Source organism: Mirounga leonina, unplaced genomic scaffold (genome assembly GCF_011800145.1).
Source record: "Mirounga leonina isolate KUSES-001 unplaced genomic scaffold, KU_Mleo_1.0 Mir_94, whole genome shotgun sequence".
In the NCBI taxonomy this organism is placed as follows: Eukaryota; Metazoa; Chordata; class Mammalia; order Carnivora; family Phocidae; genus Mirounga; species Mirounga leonina.
In genome coordinates, this window is record NW_023270855.1 from 52,939,231 (window position 1) to 52,958,467 (window position 19,237).

The 19,237-nt window shown below is 61.2% G+C and overlaps 2 protein-coding genes across 2 annotated transcripts in view; one reads left to right on the forward strand and one right to left on the reverse strand.

The window, feature by feature from the left end:
- The window catches only part of ARHGEF18 (Rho/Rac guanine nucleotide exchange factor 18), a gene marked incomplete in the record, with an annotated part of 79,223 nt that extends 69,273 nt beyond the window's left edge, over positions 1-9,950 (forward strand). The window contains 11 exon segments of the mRNA XM_034997378.1: positions 1-54; positions 809-900; positions 2,825-3,007; positions 4,124-4,261; positions 4,629-4,750; positions 5,417-5,473; positions 5,567-5,614; positions 5,748-6,218; positions 6,485-6,818; positions 7,597-7,722; positions 7,811-9,950. Of these exon segments, the coding sequence (XP_034853269.1) occupies positions 1-54; positions 809-900; positions 2,825-3,007; positions 4,124-4,261; positions 4,629-4,750; positions 5,417-5,473; positions 5,567-5,614; positions 5,748-6,218; positions 6,485-6,818; positions 7,597-7,722; positions 7,811-7,959 (1,774 nt within the window).
- A 538-nt stretch (positions 9,951-10,488) lies between these two features.
- Positions 10,489-18,351, reverse strand: PEX11G (peroxisomal biogenesis factor 11 gamma). Its single transcript, XM_034997398.1, has 5 exons — positions 18,264-18,351; positions 16,525-16,713; positions 14,293-14,471; positions 12,622-12,684; positions 10,489-12,180 (listed from the first exon to the last, which is right to left on the reverse strand). The coding sequence occupies exons 1-5, from the start codon at positions 18,342-18,344 to the stop codon at positions 11,958-11,960; spliced, it is 735 nt and encodes a 244-aa protein (XP_034853289.1). The 5' UTR covers positions 18,345-18,351; the 3' UTR covers positions 10,489-11,957.
- Positions 18,352-19,237: the final 886 nt, after the last annotated feature.

The following is a 19,237-nucleotide window of genomic DNA, read 5'->3' on the forward strand; positions in this document are numbered from 1 at the left end:
CTCCAAAGAGGAGAGGAACACTTGGATGGCCCACATCAGAAGGGCCGTTGAGAGGTGAGAAGGGCCCATGTGGGCGTTCTCTCCCCCCAGCTGTTTTGCCCTTGGCTTTGACAGTGGGCAAAGCAGCTGTGACCTTCAAGTACCCGAGAGAGTGCTGGAGGTCACAGGTAGGCAGGAGATCCCTCTGCTCTTCCTCTCCCTCATTCCGCCTTCGTGCCTTGTCCATCCTCAGCTAAAGGGAACACGTGGCCCCATTTTGGCTCCTTCCGGCAACAGCTCAACCCTGTCAGGTGCTAAAAAGGCCCAGATGTTGCTAGTCAGTGGGTGTGGGGCCAGGCTGTTCTACGCTTCTGTACTAGTGGGATAGTGAGTGACACCTGACCCGGGGGCCAGACCTGTTGGAGGAGGCTATGGTGTCCTGCCCTCCTTCCTCAGGCCACGGGACCCCTGGGGACCCCAGCCAGCCTGATGCTCCCTCTCTCTATGCCTGGAAGCCTCCTGAACCTGCTCGATGCTCAGTTTCAGTCCTGCAGGTCCCCAGGAAATGAGCTGTCCTCAGTCTCCTCCCCCACATGGTGGCCAGGCATGGAACCTACGGCTGGTGACGTGTGGACACCTGAGGACAGGATAAATGCCCATGGCTGCCTTCCTCTTCCCCCTCGTGTTTCTCCCGCGCCATTAACAAGCTCAGTTGCCCACAGGACGAGACGCTCTGAGCAGCGGCTTCTGCCAACAGAGCTCTCAGTGCCCATCGCCGAGGCCACCTGCCCGTGAAGCGTTGTTGCCCACCTGCCCCCTCTCCCTGCAGCTGTCCGGACGAGGAGGAGGGGCCCTTCAGCGAGGCCGAAGAGGAGAAGAAGGTGTTCGAGGCCCGCGCCCTGAGGCTGAGGGACTTCCAAGGTAAGGGGAGTCTGTCTGGACCTCCGTGCCCACAGCGTGTCCCCCGTATGGTGAGAAGGCCCTGGGAGACCGCCAGCGACATTTCTGTCCTGTCCCATTGGGGTTGGCCACGGAGCAAAGCTCCACCCGAGCAGCCAGGCGTTTCGCTGTGGCCCATGTCACGTCCTGCAGCCCTGCGGAGCCTTTGTGGTTACGCTTTGTCCTGAGATAGCGGCGCTCAGGGCCCCTGAGCCGTTTCCAGACGCTCTGGCTTTGCCACACACCCTGCCACCTCCCTCGGTCCCTGTGCGGGAAGGAGCTCACCGTAGGTGTCCAAGGTCACAAACGTAAAAACCCCAAGGGGACTTGGATAGCACAGGACCCCACAGTCTCCCTCCAGAGCCTGGCAGACCCAGACCAGCCCTGGCTTTTTGGCTGTGGACCTCAGCTTCCTCCTCCCTGTTTTAATGTTTTTAACTACTTTATTTAGCTGTAATTCGGACACAATACTATTCAGCCACGTAAAGTGCACCATTCGGTGGCTTGTCGTCTGTATCACAAGACTGTGCAACTTGCGCCCAGAAAGAAACCCCATCCCCGTTAGCTGTCACTCCCGGTTCCTTCCTCCCTCAGCCCCTCGTAACCTCTGTTCATCTTTCGGTTTCTATGAATTTGCCAGTTCTGGGGATCTTGTATAAATGGAGTCTTGCCGTGTTTCTCCTCTTGTGTCTGGCTGATTTCACTGAGCCGGATGGTTCAAGGTTCAGCCACATTGTAGTGTGTGTTGATTTGCTTCCCTTTTAAGGCCGAATACTGTTCCATTGTAAGATGCACCCCCTGGGCTTATCCGTTCCCCTCCCCGGTTTAAGAGATGCCTGTGAGAATCCAGTGAGGTCATCAGCAAGAACAGTCCCGGGGACTCTGTGGTCTCAATCAGCCTCCCTCTTGCCTCTCACTAACTGAGTCATTTCATTTTCAATTAGGGAGCATTTAGGCCATAAGGACATAAAATTAGGTAGTATATATTTTATTTTATTTCTCTTTGTGGGGAGAGGTGTGTTTGAGGTTATTCATTAATAGAAATGTCCAAAAGAAAGGGGGTGGGAGGGACCTCCCACTGACCCCGGAAGCACAGTGCTAAAGCAGTGTTCATTCAGACTCTTTATTTCTGCCCGGTGGTAATAAAACACATGCCCTGCATAGATATGTCTCCGAGGGGGCAACAGTGTCTATTCATCACTCATCCTGACAGGATTCTTACTGTTAGAAATAGATACTTTCTCTATGGAGATAGTCTTTCCCATCTTGGATGAAAAGCTGGCCTCATCCTTCACACTGGACCATCAGGGACGCTCACCAAAATCCGGAGCCAGGCCGGGCCAGCCCCTCCCGCCATATTCCCTGCACCCTGCAGCTTCCTCCAGGGTGACAAGGGGAGAAACGGGAGTAAGACCGTGACTGGAAGGGAAGGGACAGAAGTGCGTTTTGCATGTGACATGATTATTTGCCTAAAAAATCTAATAGAATCAACTAGAAAACTACTGGAACCAGTGAGGGCACCCAGTAGTCCCGCCGAACGTGATGTATATACTTGGGCGGCCACTGGTGAGAAAGTTGCTGTCGCAGCAGCAACAACAACAAAAAGCATAAAACCCAGAGACCTGTAAGGAGTGTGGCCTAAATGCCTGAAGGAAGAGTCTCAGGAGAAGAAAACGAAGTCTTGTAAGAGTCTCGCTTAGGTCCACACTAATAACCCGGCCTGTTCTGGTCCTCGCGCACACCCCACGGTGTTTGGGTTTTATAATCAGGGCGAACGATCAGAAGACAGGGCCGTGCCCTCACCTGCCCTGCGGGATGCTGGACTCAGGGTGGTCTGCGGGTGGGAGCCGGATCCCCAGGGAAGATGACCCCGGAAGGCCAACCCCCACCTCCTGGGGCTTTGCAGAGCGACTGAACATGAAGGACCAGCAGATTGCACAGAGCCTTGGCGAGAAGCAGCAGATCTACCTGGAGATGGCGGAGATGAGCGGGCTCGAAGATGTCCCTCAGTCGCGACTCCTCTTCCGAGGAGGGGATCCCCCCGAGACCATGCAGGGGGAGCTGATCCTCAAGTCGGCCATGAGTGAGAGTAAGGAGCCACGCCTGGGGGCCCTCGCTGGGCGCTGGCCCACTGCCACCCCACAGTTCTGCGGGGGGGTCCCTCCTCCTGGGATCAGCACTGACACCCCCACCCCCGGCATCGGCTAGAGCCAGAAGGTCCTTTGACACCCCCGGCAGACTCGCAGCCCCTTCTCCCAGTCAACCCGCTACATGCCGGGCAGCACCACCTTAGGCCCCTGGGATCTGAAGTCCACCAAGACGGGTTCCCCACACTCAGGAGGTTCTCCTTTCTGAGAAGTGGGTCCCCGATGATGTCCCCAGAAATAGGCACACGTCCACATGTGGTGGGTCACTTCAGACGGCTCCTAGACCCACCAGGCCCCCCCCAACCCCGGTGGGCTGCCCCCCTGTCTAGGCGGGAAGAGGCTTCTGAGCGCAGTGGCCACAGGAGGGCGCTGGCTAGTGCACGGCCCGCCCTCCATGTGTGGCAGGCCGGGCAGCCCGGGCTCGTTGGGTCCAGCAGGACAGCTGGCCCCGCTCTTGCAATGGCAGACGGGAGAGACAGCTACTGCCCTCCAGACCTTTCCTTCAGTGTGAGGGGAACGGAGACCAGAGGGGTCCCTTGTGGACTCTGCGTCTGCTCAGTCTTGTTTCCTCCAGCCACACTGACCTTCTGCTTCCTCGCATTTCTTCAGTGGCCATTGTTCTTGGCCCCCTGAGGACCCTCTCGTATCCTGTGCCTCAGCCTGGAATGTTCTTCTCCCCACCTCCTCACTTGGCCAAAGCCCGTTTGTCCTAGAGCGTTTTGTGTGACCTGCCCTGCCCCCAGAGACCGTCTGTATGACGGCCGACACACAAGCACACGCCCGCATTGTTCACGAGGACCAGGGCATCTGCATCCACTCCCACACGCTGCCCCCGTGGTCCACCCTGTCCTGCAGACAAGGGTTGGCGTGTCCTGGTTGTAGTACCGGAAGTTAGGGAACGCACGGGTCAGGGGGCTCAAGTCCCATGCCGGGGGATTCGAAGACCATGACCGACGCCCTGCAGGCTTCTCGGGCCTGAGTGCCCAGGCCCCGCCACGCTCTGACACCCACAGCCTGGCTCCACGGCGTGACTCGGTGCCTCCTACCTCCTTCCACAGTTGAGGACATCCACACCCTGATCTGCAGGCAGCTGGGCAGCGCCAACGGCCAGGCGGAAGACGGGGGAGGCTCCGCGGGCCTGCCCCGCAGGGCAGAGACTTTCGGGGGCTACGACACTGTGAGCATCCCCGGCAAGAGTGAGTGGTGCCGCGTCCACCTGGGGCTTCTCGGGGCCCCTCCGGAAGATCAGCAGCAAGAGGTGGTGCGGGTCCTTGGAACGTTCCCAGCAGCAGAGCCGAGGCATTTGCTGCTGGACATCTCTGCTGCTGCTTCCCCCCAACGAGTATGAACCCTCTAGTCAGGTTCTGGAACCTTCAGGGTGTTGTCAGTCGTGCTCCGACAGCAGCACCCAGGCAGCCTTTCCCTCTCCTGCCGGTCTCTGCGTCTCAAATACTGCGTGGCAGCCCGGCCACAATTTCCTACCTGGGTCTGGGGGGCGGGGGGCCTGGCCCGGACCCCTGTGGGACCTGCGGCGTCCTCATGCGCCTGGATTGGGCTTTTCAGATGGCAGTTTGAAGAAGGCCTGCAGCAGCAACCCCGGCTCCCAAGACTGGCAAGGCCCGGTGAGCAGCCCAGACTCGAAGCCCAGCAACACCCCAGGGGCCTCTGAGGACGCCCCACCCGCAGTACGTTGCTTCCTTGGGATATTCTCGAGCCAAGCACAGAGTCCGCCCAAGCCCTTTAAGTTAGCGTTCACACGTGTGGACAGCTCTGTGTTTGGGGTTGTCTAGTTTTGCCGTCTCAGGACGTGTAGTGACCAGTGCCATCCGTTGTACCGGGAAGGAATCTCAGCTCAGGTGAACCTGCGGGCAGGCGAACCTCCATGTTCCCTCCTGCACCTCCTGGGAATGGTACGAGGTGCCCAGGAGGGGGGTGGGGGGGGAACAGGCCCAGGGCGGGAGCTGTGGCCGCATCAGCAGCCGAGGGGCGCTGCGGGGATCGTGGGCACTGAGTCTGCACGTCTGTCCTGCTGATGCACTTGGCTGCTCCCGCCCCTCGGACTCCGGAGGCCTACGCTTACCAGGCGTCGGGGCCAGAGCGGGGTCAGGCTGCGGGTCGGGCTCACCTCCGCCTCCCACGGGCTCCCCTGAGCCCGCGCACAGGCTTCACCCCCGGGAGCTGTGGCCCGGCGCGCCTGGCCCCCGAGCCGCCCCACGTGAGCCCGCAACAGCTGCCCTCCGCCTCCAGGAAGGCCGCCCTGTGCGCTCCTTTTCCAGACACCGAGACTCGGGGGTCTGGCCAACAGTAAGCAGGTCCTTAGTTGTCTGTGCTTGACCCCGTGCTCTCCGCAGGTGGCGGTACCGGGGGCGGAGTCCGGCCGCCGGCTGCCCGCGGCCCTGGAGCTGGAGGTAGGCCCGGGGCTCGGCCGTCTCCCCAGGGGCGGGCATGCACAGCGCACGCGGCTTCGCGCAGGGAGCCAGCGTCTCTCTCCCTCTCCGCAGCTTGTCCAGCGGATCCAGACCCTGTTGCAGCTGCTCCTCAGCCTCCAGGTGCGGGGCGGGGGGGGGGGGCTCCGGGGGGGGGGGCGGGCCGCGACCATGCCCTTCTCCCGCCCCTGCTTGAGGTCGGGCCTGGGGAGAGGCGGGCCTCGTCCTAAGAGCAGCCGGGCCGCCGCCGCCGCAGGCGGTCATCGCCCAGCAGGACAGCTACGTGGAGATGCAGAGGGCCTCCATCCAGGAGCACGAGAAGCAGCTGCGGCTGCAGTCCACGCGCGGGAACCTGCTGCTGGAGCAGGAGCGCCAGCGCAACTTCGAGAAGCAGCGCGAGGAGCTGGCCGCCGTGCAGAAGCAGCAGGGCCGCCTGCGCGGGGAGCAGCAGCGCTGGGAGCGCGAGCGGGAGCGCCAGCAGCACGAGCTGGCCCTGGCCTCGGCCCGGCTGCAGCGGTGCCAGAACGAGTCGCTGCAGCTGCAGGAGCGGCTGAGCCAGGAGCGCGAGCAGCTGGAGCAGCAGCGGCGCGCCTACCAGCACGACCTGGCGCGGCTGCGGGAGGCCCAGCGCGCCGTGGAGCGGGAGCGCGAGCAGCTGGAGCAGCAGCGGCGCCTCCGGAAGCAGAACACGGCGCCCGGCGCGCTGCCGCCCGACTCGCCGGCCGAGGTGGGCGCGGGCCGGGGAGGGCGCGCGCGCCCCAGCGTCACCGTGGGGGTGCGTGTGCAAGCACAACCTCCCGGCTAGGAGCTCAGGTCACCCGTGGACCCAGAGGAGGGCGGGCAAGCGGGCGAGGCCGGCGGGGGTCGGGGGTGCACCGTGCAGATCTGAGGCCAGTGGCTTGGAGGGGCCCGTGGGGGGGGTGCGCTCCCCGCGCCTCCCCGCCCCGCCCCCGCAGGAACAGCTTCGGGATGCATCCTCTGCTGCCCTTCCAGGCCCAGCCGCTAAGCCACACTCCCAGCTTCAACGGGGAGGGGCCGGAAAGGCCCGCCGCGCTCGCCAAAGCGCCAGGAGCCCGGGTGAGCACGCCGCTGGCCGGCCCGGGGCCCGAGTTCCCAGAGCGCCCCGAGATGGCTCGCCGGGACAGCGCCCCCGCCGAGAGCCGGCCGGCCAAGAGCGATGTGCCCATCCAGCTGCTGAGCGCCACCAACCAGATCCAGAGGCAGGCAGCTGTGCAGCAGCAGATCCCCACCAAGCTGGCCGCCTCCACCAAGGGCGCCAAGGACAAGGGCAGCAAGAGCAGGGGCTCCCAGCGCTGGGACAGCTCAGGTGAGCCCCAGGGACGGGCCGGAGCTGGGGCGGGCGCTTGCCCAGTCCCTACGGCCCTGGACTTGCAGGTCCAGTCGTGGGCTCTTTGTGAGACCAAAGCGGCTTCTTGTGGACAAACCAAAATGGGACCCCAGGGCCATCCTCTGGAGGGCACACCTGGCGACACCTGGCTACGTTCCAGAGGCCCGTCCCCGCCCCACATGGAGGTCTCATCCCAAGAAGGAAAATTAAAACATCAGACCCCGTGTCTTTTTCCCACCTCGGCCCTCAAACAGGGACCGGGGCCGACAGAACATCTCGGCAGTTCAGAAAGAGGAGCCTGGGTCCCTTGGGGACATCAAGGCAACGGGTGCTAATGCTCCCCACTGAGCCCCCACCCAGGGACGATTCTCGTGCCCAGGTCTCTACCGTGTCCTCATCCCACAGAGGGGACACTGAGGCCCTTGCATAGCGCACCCTGCAGTGAGAGGTCCTTCCTCCAGTAGAGGAAGCCCAGGGACTCCCGCGGGTGCTGCCAGCGTGCAGGCTCTGGCCAAGGGGAGCCAGCCCTGGAATGTTCCCTGAGGAACAGGGCCTGTGTGCCAGGACTGCTGGGCTCCGGGGTCAGGGGGTCGCTCTCTCGTCCAGAGGCTGAGTTACTCCAAGGGCCCTCGAGTCGGGTGTCACTGTCTCTGGGGCTGAATGTCTGGTGGGTGTGTCCCTGGCCCAAACGGGGGGCTGCTCATGTGCCCAGAGCGAGGCCAGACAGCCCAGGCTGTGCCCTCCCTCCCTCCCTCAGCCTCCTTCGACCTGAAGCAGCAGCTGCTCCTCAGCAAGCTCGTGGGCAAGGACGAGAACAGCGCCCGGAACCGCCGCTCGCTGAGCCCCGTCCTGCTCAGCAGCCACAGCTCCGTGTCCCCCACGGGTGAGCCCCCCCCCCCCCCCCCCCGGGACAGCAGGGCCACCGCGGTGCCTGGCGGCTGCTGACAACCAGCCCACTCCCTCTCTTCCAGACCCCTGCTGCCCGGCCCCAGCTGACGTCCCCCCCGAGTGCTTCTCCCTCAAGCCCGGGGGCGCCCCCGTGCCCCCCTCCCCCTTGCCACTGCCCACCACGCCGGGCGACAAGGAAGACAGCAGCAAGGAAGACGTCATCTTCTTCTAGAGGGGGTGTGGCTCGAGGTGCAGACCCCTCCCTGTCCTGCTCTCCGGGGAACAGCCCAGTCCCTCTCCTCTCCCCGAGCAAAGCACCACCAATGGCTGCTGGCTGGGGCCGGGGTCGGGGTCAGGGTCAGGGTCAGGGCCAGGGCTGGCCCGTCGCCTTGAGCCTCTTCCTGTAGGATTAGCAGTGGTGCCTGGGTAACTTTCTAAACCTTTTTTTTTTTTTAACACAAAAAGGAAAGTTTTTAATCGAAGGTTGAACCAGAGCTAACCCAAGGAACTGTGTGCAGTCGTAGCACCCGCTGGGGAGGGAGAGCGAGCGACTCCACGCCACTTTTCCAAGGTAGTGACAGACAGTGGTGGCTCCGCAAGATGCCTGAGGACAGGCCGGACCCCAGGCTGAGGAGCAGGGGCTGGCCCTGGGGCTAGGTGGCGTCCGCAGGATCCGCTTCCGAAGCAGAGACCTACCTGTGTTCGTGGTGAACTTCAAGGCCAGGGCGTGAGTGCAGATTTGGGGGGGGGGGGACACAGCCCAGCCGGGGACAGAAGGCCACAGGGCAGGGCGTATGAAGAGGACGGCCAGTGGCACAGGTGACAGGTTCTGTAGGTTCTGAAAGGGACGGACCATAACTCACTTTAATTTGACAGAGGTTTTTAAAACCTGCTGTTGCCAAACTTGGTGCCTTCCAAAGGCACCTCAGCGTGGTGGCTTCTGTGGGGTTCGAGGGCCCCAGCCGTTCTCCGAGCGCTCAGCCTGTCCGGAGAAGCCCAATCGACAGCGTTAGCCAGGGCAGCTCGCCCGAGGGTCCCAGCCCCCATGAGATGGGCGGGATTTCCTGCGGCTGCAGGGAGGAAGGCCCCAGGGCAGGTGTCCCTCACCCTCAGGCAGGTGCTGGTACAAGGAATGGAGCGGTGGGGCCGCCACGTCCTCGTGGACGAGGGAGAAATGCTAGAGGGGTCACCTAGGGCCTGGAGACCTCAGATGGGCAGGGGGCTCCAGGTGCCTCGTGTCCAGTGAGCTGAGCTAGCCTGTTGTCAGCTCCCCTGGAGGACAAGGGCCACCCATCCCACTGCACAGCTCTAGATGCTGGGGATCGCGCTGGATGTCCAGGAGCGCTCTGGGGCTGGCCAGTGGGTCAGATGCACACTTCAGCTGTGGAGGAACTCAAGCCTGGATGCAGGGTGGGGGAATGGGGATACTCCGGCCTTTGGTCCCCGGGCTCCCCCACTGAGCCCAGAGCCCCATCCCTCCCAAAGTGCTCGTGGGAGGACTGGGGCCCCAGCTGACCAGTTCCGAACCTCTCCCAGGCACAGTGAGTGGTGTGCCGAGCCCGGCCTCTCTGAGAACCTCTGCCTGCTCCTTTCTCTCCCCCGGCCTCCACTTCGTGCTTGGGGCCTGCAGCATCCGCGCATCCTTGGGGAGCCAGGAGAAGCGTCCTCTCTCGGTCCTGCGACGCGTCCGAGCTCCTCTGTGCCATGTCTGTGATCAGTGTTTGCGTTTTCGTACTGAGACATCTCCGAGCACTTTAGCAAAGTTGACTTTAAGTTGCTGTCCTGTTGTGAAGCGAACATCTCTGGGCTCTCATGCTGGGTGATTCCACCGCCACACACCCCTGTCCACCGGCTCTGGTCTGACCCTCCGAGACGCCACGATTCCTCAGCCGGTGACAAGTCCAAGGAACCGCCGCTCGGCCATGTGGCAGGGAACTGGGGTGTCCCACCACGGGGCCACACAGCGGGGCAGTGTCATCGTAGGTCCGTCTCTTGTCCGGGCAAGGTCACTCCCGGAGAGCCCGATTTTATTTGTACGGTTGGTGGTTGAGCAGATCCTCTTATTTCCGTGGAACCTGTGCACGTCTTCGTTAATTGTGACCATAATCTTAGTCCAGCCGACAATTATTTTTACGATGATTGCAACATTTCCTCACTGTGGGGTCTTTCAGAACCACCTTAAAACTTAAGACCTGATTCCAGCAATAAAAGTATCGAAGATGAGCCGACAGGAGTGTTCCTTTGGGGGTTTGGGGGTTTGTTTTAGGATCCTCGGCCCAAACGTCAGCGCTCTAAGGGTGGCTCACGTCACTGGGCGGGGCGCCCCTCCCACCCATGCCCAGGGCCCCACAAACTCCCCTCAGGAAGCTCCGGACGATGACCGCATGCAGACATTCGGAGTCCGAGGCGGTGGGGACGCCTGGGGGCCCCCGGGAGAAGCAGCCCTCCAGACGAGGCTGAGGTGTGGGGATGCGGCCAAGTCCTCTCCGCTCTGGCGGGGTGCCCTTCCATTTAGGCCTGTCCCTGTGCTCTTGGGATGCCAGCCTCCTAGGCAAGGAGCCACTGCCCCGAGTAAGGCCATCCCCAAGGCCCATCTGCCTCCCTGCTCCCCAAAGGAGCTGAGTTTGCTACGGCAGGTGCTCCCTGGGTGCTGGGAGAACGCTTTCAGGCCCCGCTCCCAGGAACTGGCTGGCTCTGCCCCCACCTAAGAGGCTGAAGTTGCCAGGCGGGGAAGGGCACTGGGCAGGGGGTGTGGCCACGCTACAGGTGGGGCTTCTCGTCCGCCCACCGGTGTGTCCCAGCACAGCCCCAGCCCTGGCATCTGGCTCCGCCCAGGCCCACGGGGACACCAGCCTGCCGGGGGACCTGTGACCAGACAGGTTACGCATGCGGGTGTTCCTGTGGCTTCCCCACAAGCACAGTGCTCCAAGTGCCTTACAGGTATGAACTCCCCGAGTGTCCAGGCAGGTAAGCAGGTAGTGCTGTGACCCCCACCCCAGCCCCCCGGTGCCCTGAGTGCTGGGAAGGGGGCCTCTGCTAAGGGCCAAGGGGAGCACGTCCCCCCTTTGCGAAAGGGGAGGGGGAGGCTGACCCAGCCTGGCCCCTCCCCTCGTCCAGAGGGATGGGTGGCGCAGGGTGCTCCAGCCAGGGCCAGGTGGGGGGTCTTCTGCACCCCGTGTTAACCTTGAGGGGCCCCACATCCCAGCTTTTCCCACCACATAGCTTCCCTGTGGGACAAGAGGCGGGGGGGTGTCACATGAAGCCTCGGGGGCTGCAAACTGCCGTTTTTGTTGGCTCTTTCCGGTGCTTGCGGGACGTAAGGGACAGCCTGATGCCCTCCGCTTTCTGGCTAGGACCCAGAGGTGGGGGATCCGAGGCCACGTCAAGACGGGCAGACGTGGGCTGGCCACCATCTGCGGGGGCCTCTCACGGGGCAGCCTGAGACATCCCATCCCGCCATGATCCCCATGACGTGGGAGACGAGCGCAGCCTGGAGCCCGTTAGACACTCAGACCAGCCCCGGGCCCAAGCTGTGGCGGAGTGTGAAAGGCTTCGGCCACAGTAAGCACCCTGGAGCTGCCCGGGGGGACAAGACACAGACGTGGCCCCTGTGCCCGAGACGGAGGCGCGGAGAGCTGCTCGCCTTGGCTGAAGGCTGCTCAGGGCCAGCACGTTCCAGAAGGCGGGCTGGGGAGGTGTGGTTCCCAGGCAGCACCTGCACCCCCCCTCAAAATGCACGGGGCCGCCGCCACCGCTGCTGCCGGGAAGGAACAGGGCGTGTGAGCGGGAGGCCTGCAGGTGGGAGGGGCTGGGGGCCAGTGATTTAGAAATAAGCTCTCACACTGGGCCCGGCACCAACACCCTATTTAATCCATCACCATCTCGACTTTCCTGAGGCCCGCGTGGCGCACCCCATCCTGGCTCCCCCGCTCGCCTTTACTGGAATGCAGGCTTCTCTGCACGTGAGGCCCGGCGACCCCTACTCTGGCCCTGAGAGGAGCCCCCACGGAGCCCCGGCCTAGTTGGAAAGGCCCTGGCCCTCGGCCCCCAGGGGGCCGCACCCCTGCCCACATCCTGGCCCACCGTGGGCCCGTGCCCGAGGCGGCCCCGTGCGTTCTCTGGATTACGCGTCCCTACACCTGGCATTGAGTCGCTCAATTACAGACCCAGCCCCCGCCCGAGTGATTTCTGCTTTGCGGGAAGGGGCGCTCCGGTGGGGTTCCGGCCACGTCACGGGGTGGTGGCCTCGGCCCGGCCAGCCTGGTACACGCTGAGGAGGGAGGAGATGGTCCCGAGGAGGCCCACGAGCCACGGGGGGAAGCGGCCGGCCCACAGGACACCCGGGGGCAGCCAGTGCACGGCGTTGGCCAGATCGGCCACGTTGCTCAGGAGGGTCAGCACCTCCGACCAGACCTGGGCCTCCACGGCCCTCCTCTTGCTCCGGGGCAGCCGGCTGTGGGAGCAAAGAGAAGCCGCTGGGGAAGACCCAGGCACACCCAGGCTCACCCCAACGGGCAGGAAGAGGTGACAGCAGAGCGAGTGAGGAGAACTGGTGGGGCTGTGTCCCCGTCACACCCCCCTCCGAGGGAGCCCACAGCATGAACAGGGCACAGACGGGTGTGGGAAGTCTCAAACCCACACCTCAGTCCTCTGGGCCCTGGAGACAGGCAGGGAGCTGCGGGGGTGGGCGGGTGGTCGGGGCCTCAAGCCAGCCTCGGTTTCCCCATCTGAGCCAGCCCCCGGAGCTGCTGTAAGGCCCCCGCGCAGGCCCGCACAGGCGCGAGGCTGGAAACGTGGCAGCTCACAGCACCTCTCCGGCTAGGGAAACCCAGCAGCGTCCCCAGCTTGCGGGAGGAAGTCAGCCTTTCTCCCGGGCAAAGCCCTGGGGTCGTACCTGGTGAAGGCCCCCACAGGGCCCCTCAGCCTCCGCCTCAGCGTCAGGACCATCCTCAAGGACCTGCAGCAGGCAAGCAAAGCAGGGTGGGGGCGCAGGGGTTAGCTCCCTATCGCCAGCCCAAGGGGAGGCTGCCGCCCCCCACCCCCGACGGCCACAGGTAACTCCAGCGCCCTGCGCCCTCCCAGAGCACCAGACCAGCCTGGGCCTCGGAAGCTCCTGGGGACTCCTAATTCGGACCCTGACCTGCCTGCACTGTCCACACAAGATCTGGAAGCATCTAGTGCTTCTGATGCTGGAGCCAGGCATGTGTCCCTGGCCAGGTGACCTGTCCCCGGAGAGCATGGGGACACAAGTCAGCACCTGCCGTGAGATAAGTGGGTCTGCATCAGACCACCTGGAAGACCGGGGCAACACGCCGATTCCTGCGCCCCGGGTTCCCAGACTAGCAGAATCCAAACCTGTCGGCATCTGGGCATCTGCATTTCAGCAAACTCCCTGGTGACTCTCAGGTATCTTGGGGTCCTACGGACACCAGGTCGGGACCCTCACGCTTGCTCACACCAAATAGAGAGACACGATGGAAAAAGTATAAGCTCTAAACATGAACAGGCAGAGCACAGACGATTTGAGGACAATGCCACCACTCTGTGATGCTGTAACAGTGGGAATGACTCATTACACACCTGTCCAAGCCCCCAGGACGTGCAACACAGAGTGAATCCTGATGTAAACCACGGACTTGGGGTGCCCGTGACTTGTCGACGTGGATTCATCAACTGCTGGGGGAGTTTGATAATGGAGGGGCTGTGGGGCGGGTGGGGAATCTATGGAAACCCTCTTTACTTTTGGTTCAATTGTGCTGTGAAGCTAAAACTCTAAAAATAAAAGTCTATTTTTAAAAAGTAATGGAACCGGGGCGCCTAGCCGGCCTAGTCGGTGGAGCGTGCTTTCTGGGCAGGGAGCTCGGAACAAATGCGCTCAGCGCATTTACAGAGAGGGAAATGTTCGGAAGGAAACCATTATTTGAAAGTTCTAGAAACAGTATGGGTTTCAGAAGCACAGAGCCAGTGAGGAAACTCCTGTTCTCCCTGGGGACATTTGCCGACGACTACGCACACACGCACAGACCTGGGGAAAGGCATCCCCCTCCAGCTACTTCGGTCCCCAGCCTGGAGTTCCTTCCGCTTCCTGGGGCCAGTGCGCACCATCATGCCCTCCAAAGATATCCACGTCCTCATCCCCAGGCCCTGTGAGCATGCTCCCTTACGTGGCACAAAGGACTTTGCCGATGGGACTGAGGTAAGGGTCTCGAGATGGGGGAGGACGTGGGGTCCTCACGGGGCCCTCATGAGGGGGAGGCAGCAAGGTCGGAGTCGGAGATGTGCCCAGGGAAACGGGCTGTGCTCTGAAGACGGAGGGGAGGGACCACGGGCCAAGGACTGCAGTGGTCTCTAGAAGCCGGAAAAGGCAGGAATGGCTTTTCCCCCCGCGAACCCTGCCCCCGCCTGGAGTTTTAGCGCAGTGAGTCCACACTGGACTTCAGACCTCAGAGCCGTGAGACAGTCGGCGTGTGCAGTTTCAAGCCACTGGGTTTGGAGGAGTCTGGTAGAGCTGCGGGTCTAGGGAGGCGCCCCTTAGGGCCTGCTGGCGGGCATTAAGGCTACGTACCTGGCAATGCCCAGGAGCAGGGATAGGCCCCAGAAGGCTGTGCTCAATGTCCACCACCGGGCAGAGTCCACGCGGAGGATCTGGGCATCAGCAGCCCAGGCGATGTGCTCACAGGGGTAGTAGAGCTGGTCGGCCAGGTTGCCGAGGACCGACACGCAGCGGACAAAGGTGTCGTCCTCCTGCAGGACCAGGAGAGAGGGAGAGAGGGGGGCGTGGGCCTGGAGTCAGACCTACCCAGGCCCATCTTAGGGACCCAGACCAAGCCAGATGGCAGTCACCGGGCAACGTCCAGGCCCAGCAGGCTGGCCCATGGCGGGCCACTGCAAAGGAAGAAAGGCCCGATTGCCACTTCTCAGCAGTGTGGCCATCATCCACCCCCACCCCCCACCCCGTGGAGCAGAAGCTGTCAACTTAGCTGCACAGGGGATCCCCTGGAGAGCTTCAAAACCCCAACCCCAGCCCCAGCCCCAGGGATTCTACCTCACTAGGTCCGGTGTAGGCCCTGGCACCAGGAATATCTTTTAAGTTCCCCAATGATTCCCAAGTAGGACAACTCAGGATGCCCTGCATCGGGGCCTTCCCACCCTGCAGCATTCCGGGTCCTGCGCACGGGTCTCCAGGCCAGGCTCCCTGGCACCGGGCTCTAGGAGAGCAGTGGGGGGGAGCCCTGCAGAGCACCCCAACCTGACAGGGCAGGGTGGTACTGAACACGCTCAGTGCGGACAGTAAGTGGGCACCAGGCTGCAAGGCTTGGGTCACCACTCCAAACCAGAGGGGTCACGAGGCCCGCAAACAGGCAAACTGAGGTACTTAGGGGAAGCTGCCACCTGCCCTCCTCACACAAGGACAGGCCTCGGGCCTTCGAATAGCAGAACTCAAGCCCTCGACCAAGTTCCACCAAGTTCCAAGCCACGGCCTGTATCCAGTGAGGCAGGGCCAGCTGAGGCTCAGGAGCCTGGTGCCCACGCCGCATTCTTGGGCCCCACCCCTCAGGACTCTGCCCCTTGGAGGCCTCCAAGCTGGGGGGGGGTTCCCCCGTGTGTCCTTCACTTCCTGCTTTCAACCTCCTCATCCTCACTGCCTGCCATACCCCTCATCCTCCCCTCCGGGGTCCCCTTCCTTCCTAGTAGCCAGCTGGGATCCTGCCTCCCTCTAGGTTCTGAACCCCACTCCAGCTCCCCCATCCTGCCTGGGACCCTCTGGTGTGTTTGGCATATTTCAGTCCTCCCCTGAGAACAGGGCCCTCCCTGCCCCCTCTCCAGTGTGCTCCTTCCACTAGGGCCTGCAGAGAAGCAGCGAGGCCGAGGCCCTACACTGGGGGAGTAGGAGATGCTCACAGGACAGGGGTGCAGACACCTAAACACCGGACCCAGCAAAAGGAGTTGTTGTTCTGGCCAAGGGACATACAAGGTGCAGAGGGCCCCTGTCCCTTGTCTAGGGACGCAGAGGAGATGTTGGTTCGGGGAAGGGTCCTCTGAGGACGCATGGGAAGCGTGCCCTAATCGAAGACGAGGATAGGAGATGGGCGTCAAAACAGGAGGAAGGTCCAGAAAGCACTTGAGATTGAGGTGACTGGGCCACTGGGCACTGGAGTGGAACAAGGGTGGGTGCATCTGAACGTGGAGTGGCTCAGAGAGGGGACGGGGTAGGGGGGACGGGCGGGGCAGCCCAGGGAGGGGCATAACTTGGCCAGGCAGGCCCAGGGGGGCTTCCGGGCCCATCCCCTGGGGAAATGTCCCCTGTTGTAACAGCAAAATCGACATGTCCACCGTCAGGGGATCAGTTACATAAATCACCATCCAGCTCTATAGCAGAGTACGGTGCGGCCACAAAGAAGGAAGGAGCTCTGTTTGGACTGATAGGGAGCGACCTCCAAGCTGTGCTGTTTAATGGACAAAAGCAAGTGCCAAACGGTGTACCAGCCGCACAAGTAATTACGTAAACAGGGTGATCTGCCTGCGCACGGACAGGACACCTCGTGAAGGAATCACAAAAAGCTGGCAACAGTAGCTGCCTCTGAGGAGGAAAACCAAGGGGATCAGGTAGGAGGGAGACTTTTGGAATGTGTGAATGTCTAAGCCATTTTTTCATTTAAATTCAAATGAGAACATCTGACCATCTCACAAAAGCAAGCAAAATTTTTAAAAGTAAGAAACGGCCTACACCGCTGCCTTTGGACAAGTCCATAAAACATCGGTTGCCCAGAGACTACGGCCCCACACACCCCGTTACCTCTGCCCCCAGGCCATACTGCTTCGTGTAGATAAACATGGCCACATCATCGAAGAGTCGCAGGACGGTCCTACAGTGGCTGAGTTGGGAGGACAGGGTCAGCAGGCGTGTCCCCACTTCTGATCTGGCTGGACAGCGTTCCACCAGGACCCCGCCAACCAGTTGGCAGCAGTACCCCAGCGTTCGGATCTGTGGGAAACCAGAAGCAGTCAGCAGGGCCCTGCTCTTGGGCTGAGCTGGATCGGCCCCCACGTGGCCGTGGGTCCCCTGGGATCAAGTTGGGGGGTGAGGGGGTTTGTGCAGACTAGATCAACAGACTTCCGATAAAAGCTGAAAGTTTAAAGAGATACTTGCGGGTGGGACAAATGGAGAAACGTGACCTTATTGTCCCAAAGTCACTGTGGACTCTAAGGGAATGCTGGCTCGTGTCACTGAGGGGCACACCCTTTGGAGACAGATGTGACCGAGACAAGAAAATGCAACCATTTCGCACCTCGTGGGTCCCCCTTTTCCCAGCAGACAGGAGGACGAGGCGGACATGTATATTTGCATCTACCCAGCTGGACCAACGTCTGTAGCTGGGTTGAGGAGTGGAGAGGTGATCGGGCCTCAGCCCAGTGAGTCAAGGATAATATGCTTGACTTACTTCAGTGAGAAGGAATCCACTCAATGGGTGATTTGGGTCATAGGGAACTGAGTCAGCTTCACCACCCTTACATCTTTATTTCATCTGCTTTCCAGAAATTGCTATTTCCTGTTGTTTTATATGTTACTTTCACTTATTTCTTTTCAGAATTGTAACAGCAAAACTTTGTAATAGCAAAACTCTGCGTTTTAAATGTACAGCTTGGGAATGTATTAAAACCCGAATGCCCAATCATAAGGGATTTGAATGGGACCTAATTGCCCACCACTGGTACATTTCCTGGTACAACCTAAATGCCTACCTATAAGAGAGAAAAGCTTATATAGGAACAAGCTGAGCATCTGCCTTCAAGGGCCTTCCAGCCATATGGGAGAGCCCTAAAAATCCTAAATCCCCGGGGGGCGCCTGGGTGGCTCAGTCCGTAAGCGTCTGCCTTCGGCTCAGGTCATGATCCCAGGGTCCTGGGATCGAACCCCACATCGGGCTCCCTGCTCCGCAGGGAGCCTGCTTCTCCCTCTCCCACTCCCCCTGCTTGTGTTCCCTCTCTCGCTGTCTCTCTCTCTGTCAAATAAATAAATAAAATCTTAAAAAAAAAAAAAAAATCCTAAATCCCCATATGAGATTGTTAGGGACAAACCAGGGACCAACCAAGTGGCCTAGTCAGATCCTAAATGTTCAAACAGGGATTTGGCTGGCCTGTAAATGTCCAGCCAGGGTGAACTGGAACAACCTAAGTGCCCAATTATAGGGGAATCGGTCGCAACCTCAATGTCCAGCCATAGAAGGAGCGCTGCAACACCCTGAGTCCTCATATGTGACTGCCTGGGGCAACCCAGTGACCACCTTCAGTGGTCTGGTCGGACCCCAAATGTCCAAACGTGCGGATTTGGCTGGTACTGAAAACACCCCACCATGATGAGTTAGCAGGAGCAACCTGTACGTCCACTGCTAGGGGACAGGGTCGGAGCCCAGCCGGGAGGGCGCCTCGGCGAGGGGGGATCCTGAGCGACCCGCCCCGCTCTGGCCTCCGTTTCCAGTCACTGAGCTCCAGCCCTGCTCCGGGACCTCGGGCCGCGCTCCGCCCCAGCCTCACCAGGCGGTCCCGACCCCTGTACGACTCCAGCGCCGACGCCAGGGTGCTCAGCGCCGCCGCCAGGCCGCTCAGCGCGGCCATGGCAACTCCGCCGTGGCGCCGCCGTGACGTCAGCGCGCAGCGCCAGGGGGCGGGGGCACGGCGCGAGGCCGCGCCCCCCGGGGACGCTCTGCGCAGGCGCGGCCGCGACCCTTTGTCGCCGGCCGGGCCCTTTGTCTGCTGCGGGGAGCTGCCCGGGTTGCTGCTTGGTGGCCGCAGCGTGCCCGCTCGCCCGGGGCCTGTGCGCCCAGACGGCCCTCGGAGCCCGCTGCCTTCTGCCCCGCGACGGCTGGTCTTTTCAAGTTAACCATCTACCCACAAAAGTAATATCCAAGCGAAAGCACCGACCTGTTTGCTCTGGTTCAAGAAGGGATTTTTCTTTTTTTTTTTTTTTTTTTAAGATTTTATTTATTTATTTGACAGAGACACAGCGAGAGAGGGAACACAAGCAGGGGGAGCGGGAGAGGGAGAAGCAGGCTCCCCGCCGAGCAGCGACCCTATGCGGGGCTCGATCCCAGGACCCTGGGGTCATGACCCCAGCCGAAGGTAGACGCTTTAACGACTGAGCCACCCAGGCGCCCCAAGAAGGGATTTTTCTTTTTAATTTCTGTGCTGCACCCTTTCTGCCTTGTCTGCTCGTCTACAGTGAGCATGTACAGCTGTTGTAAATTCATAAAAGGCATTTTGAGAAAGTTAAGGAAACTCATAGATTCGTTCTAGAATAGGCGAGGGTCTGGTAATGGAGTTGCTCCGAAGAGGGTAATTAACTGTGGCTGGGAAGAGGATATTAAATTGTTCACCTTTGTACCTGTTTCAGGTGCACAGCATAAAGGTTTGACTCACAGACACCCTGACGTGATTACAGTAAGTTTAGTTAGCAACCATCATCTGGTATAATTCTGTAGCTTTTGAATTTTGTGCAACATGCGTTATTC

Bases quoted from the DNA above. Each gene is read 5' to 3' on its own strand.
- PEX11G (XM_034997398.1), bottom strand. From the start codon at position 18,344: ATGGCCGCGCTGAGCGGCCTGGCGGCGGCGCTGAGCACCCTGGCGTCG. The intron at 16,714-18,263 runs GTGAGGCTGGGG...GGTTTCCCACAG, and splicing joins ACAGGGGTCGGGACCGCCTG to ATCCGAACGCTGGGGTACTG. The intron at 14,472-16,524 runs GTAACGGGGTGT...CTGGTCCTGCAG, and splicing joins AGTATGGCCTGGGGGCAGAG to GAGGACGACACCTTTGTCCG.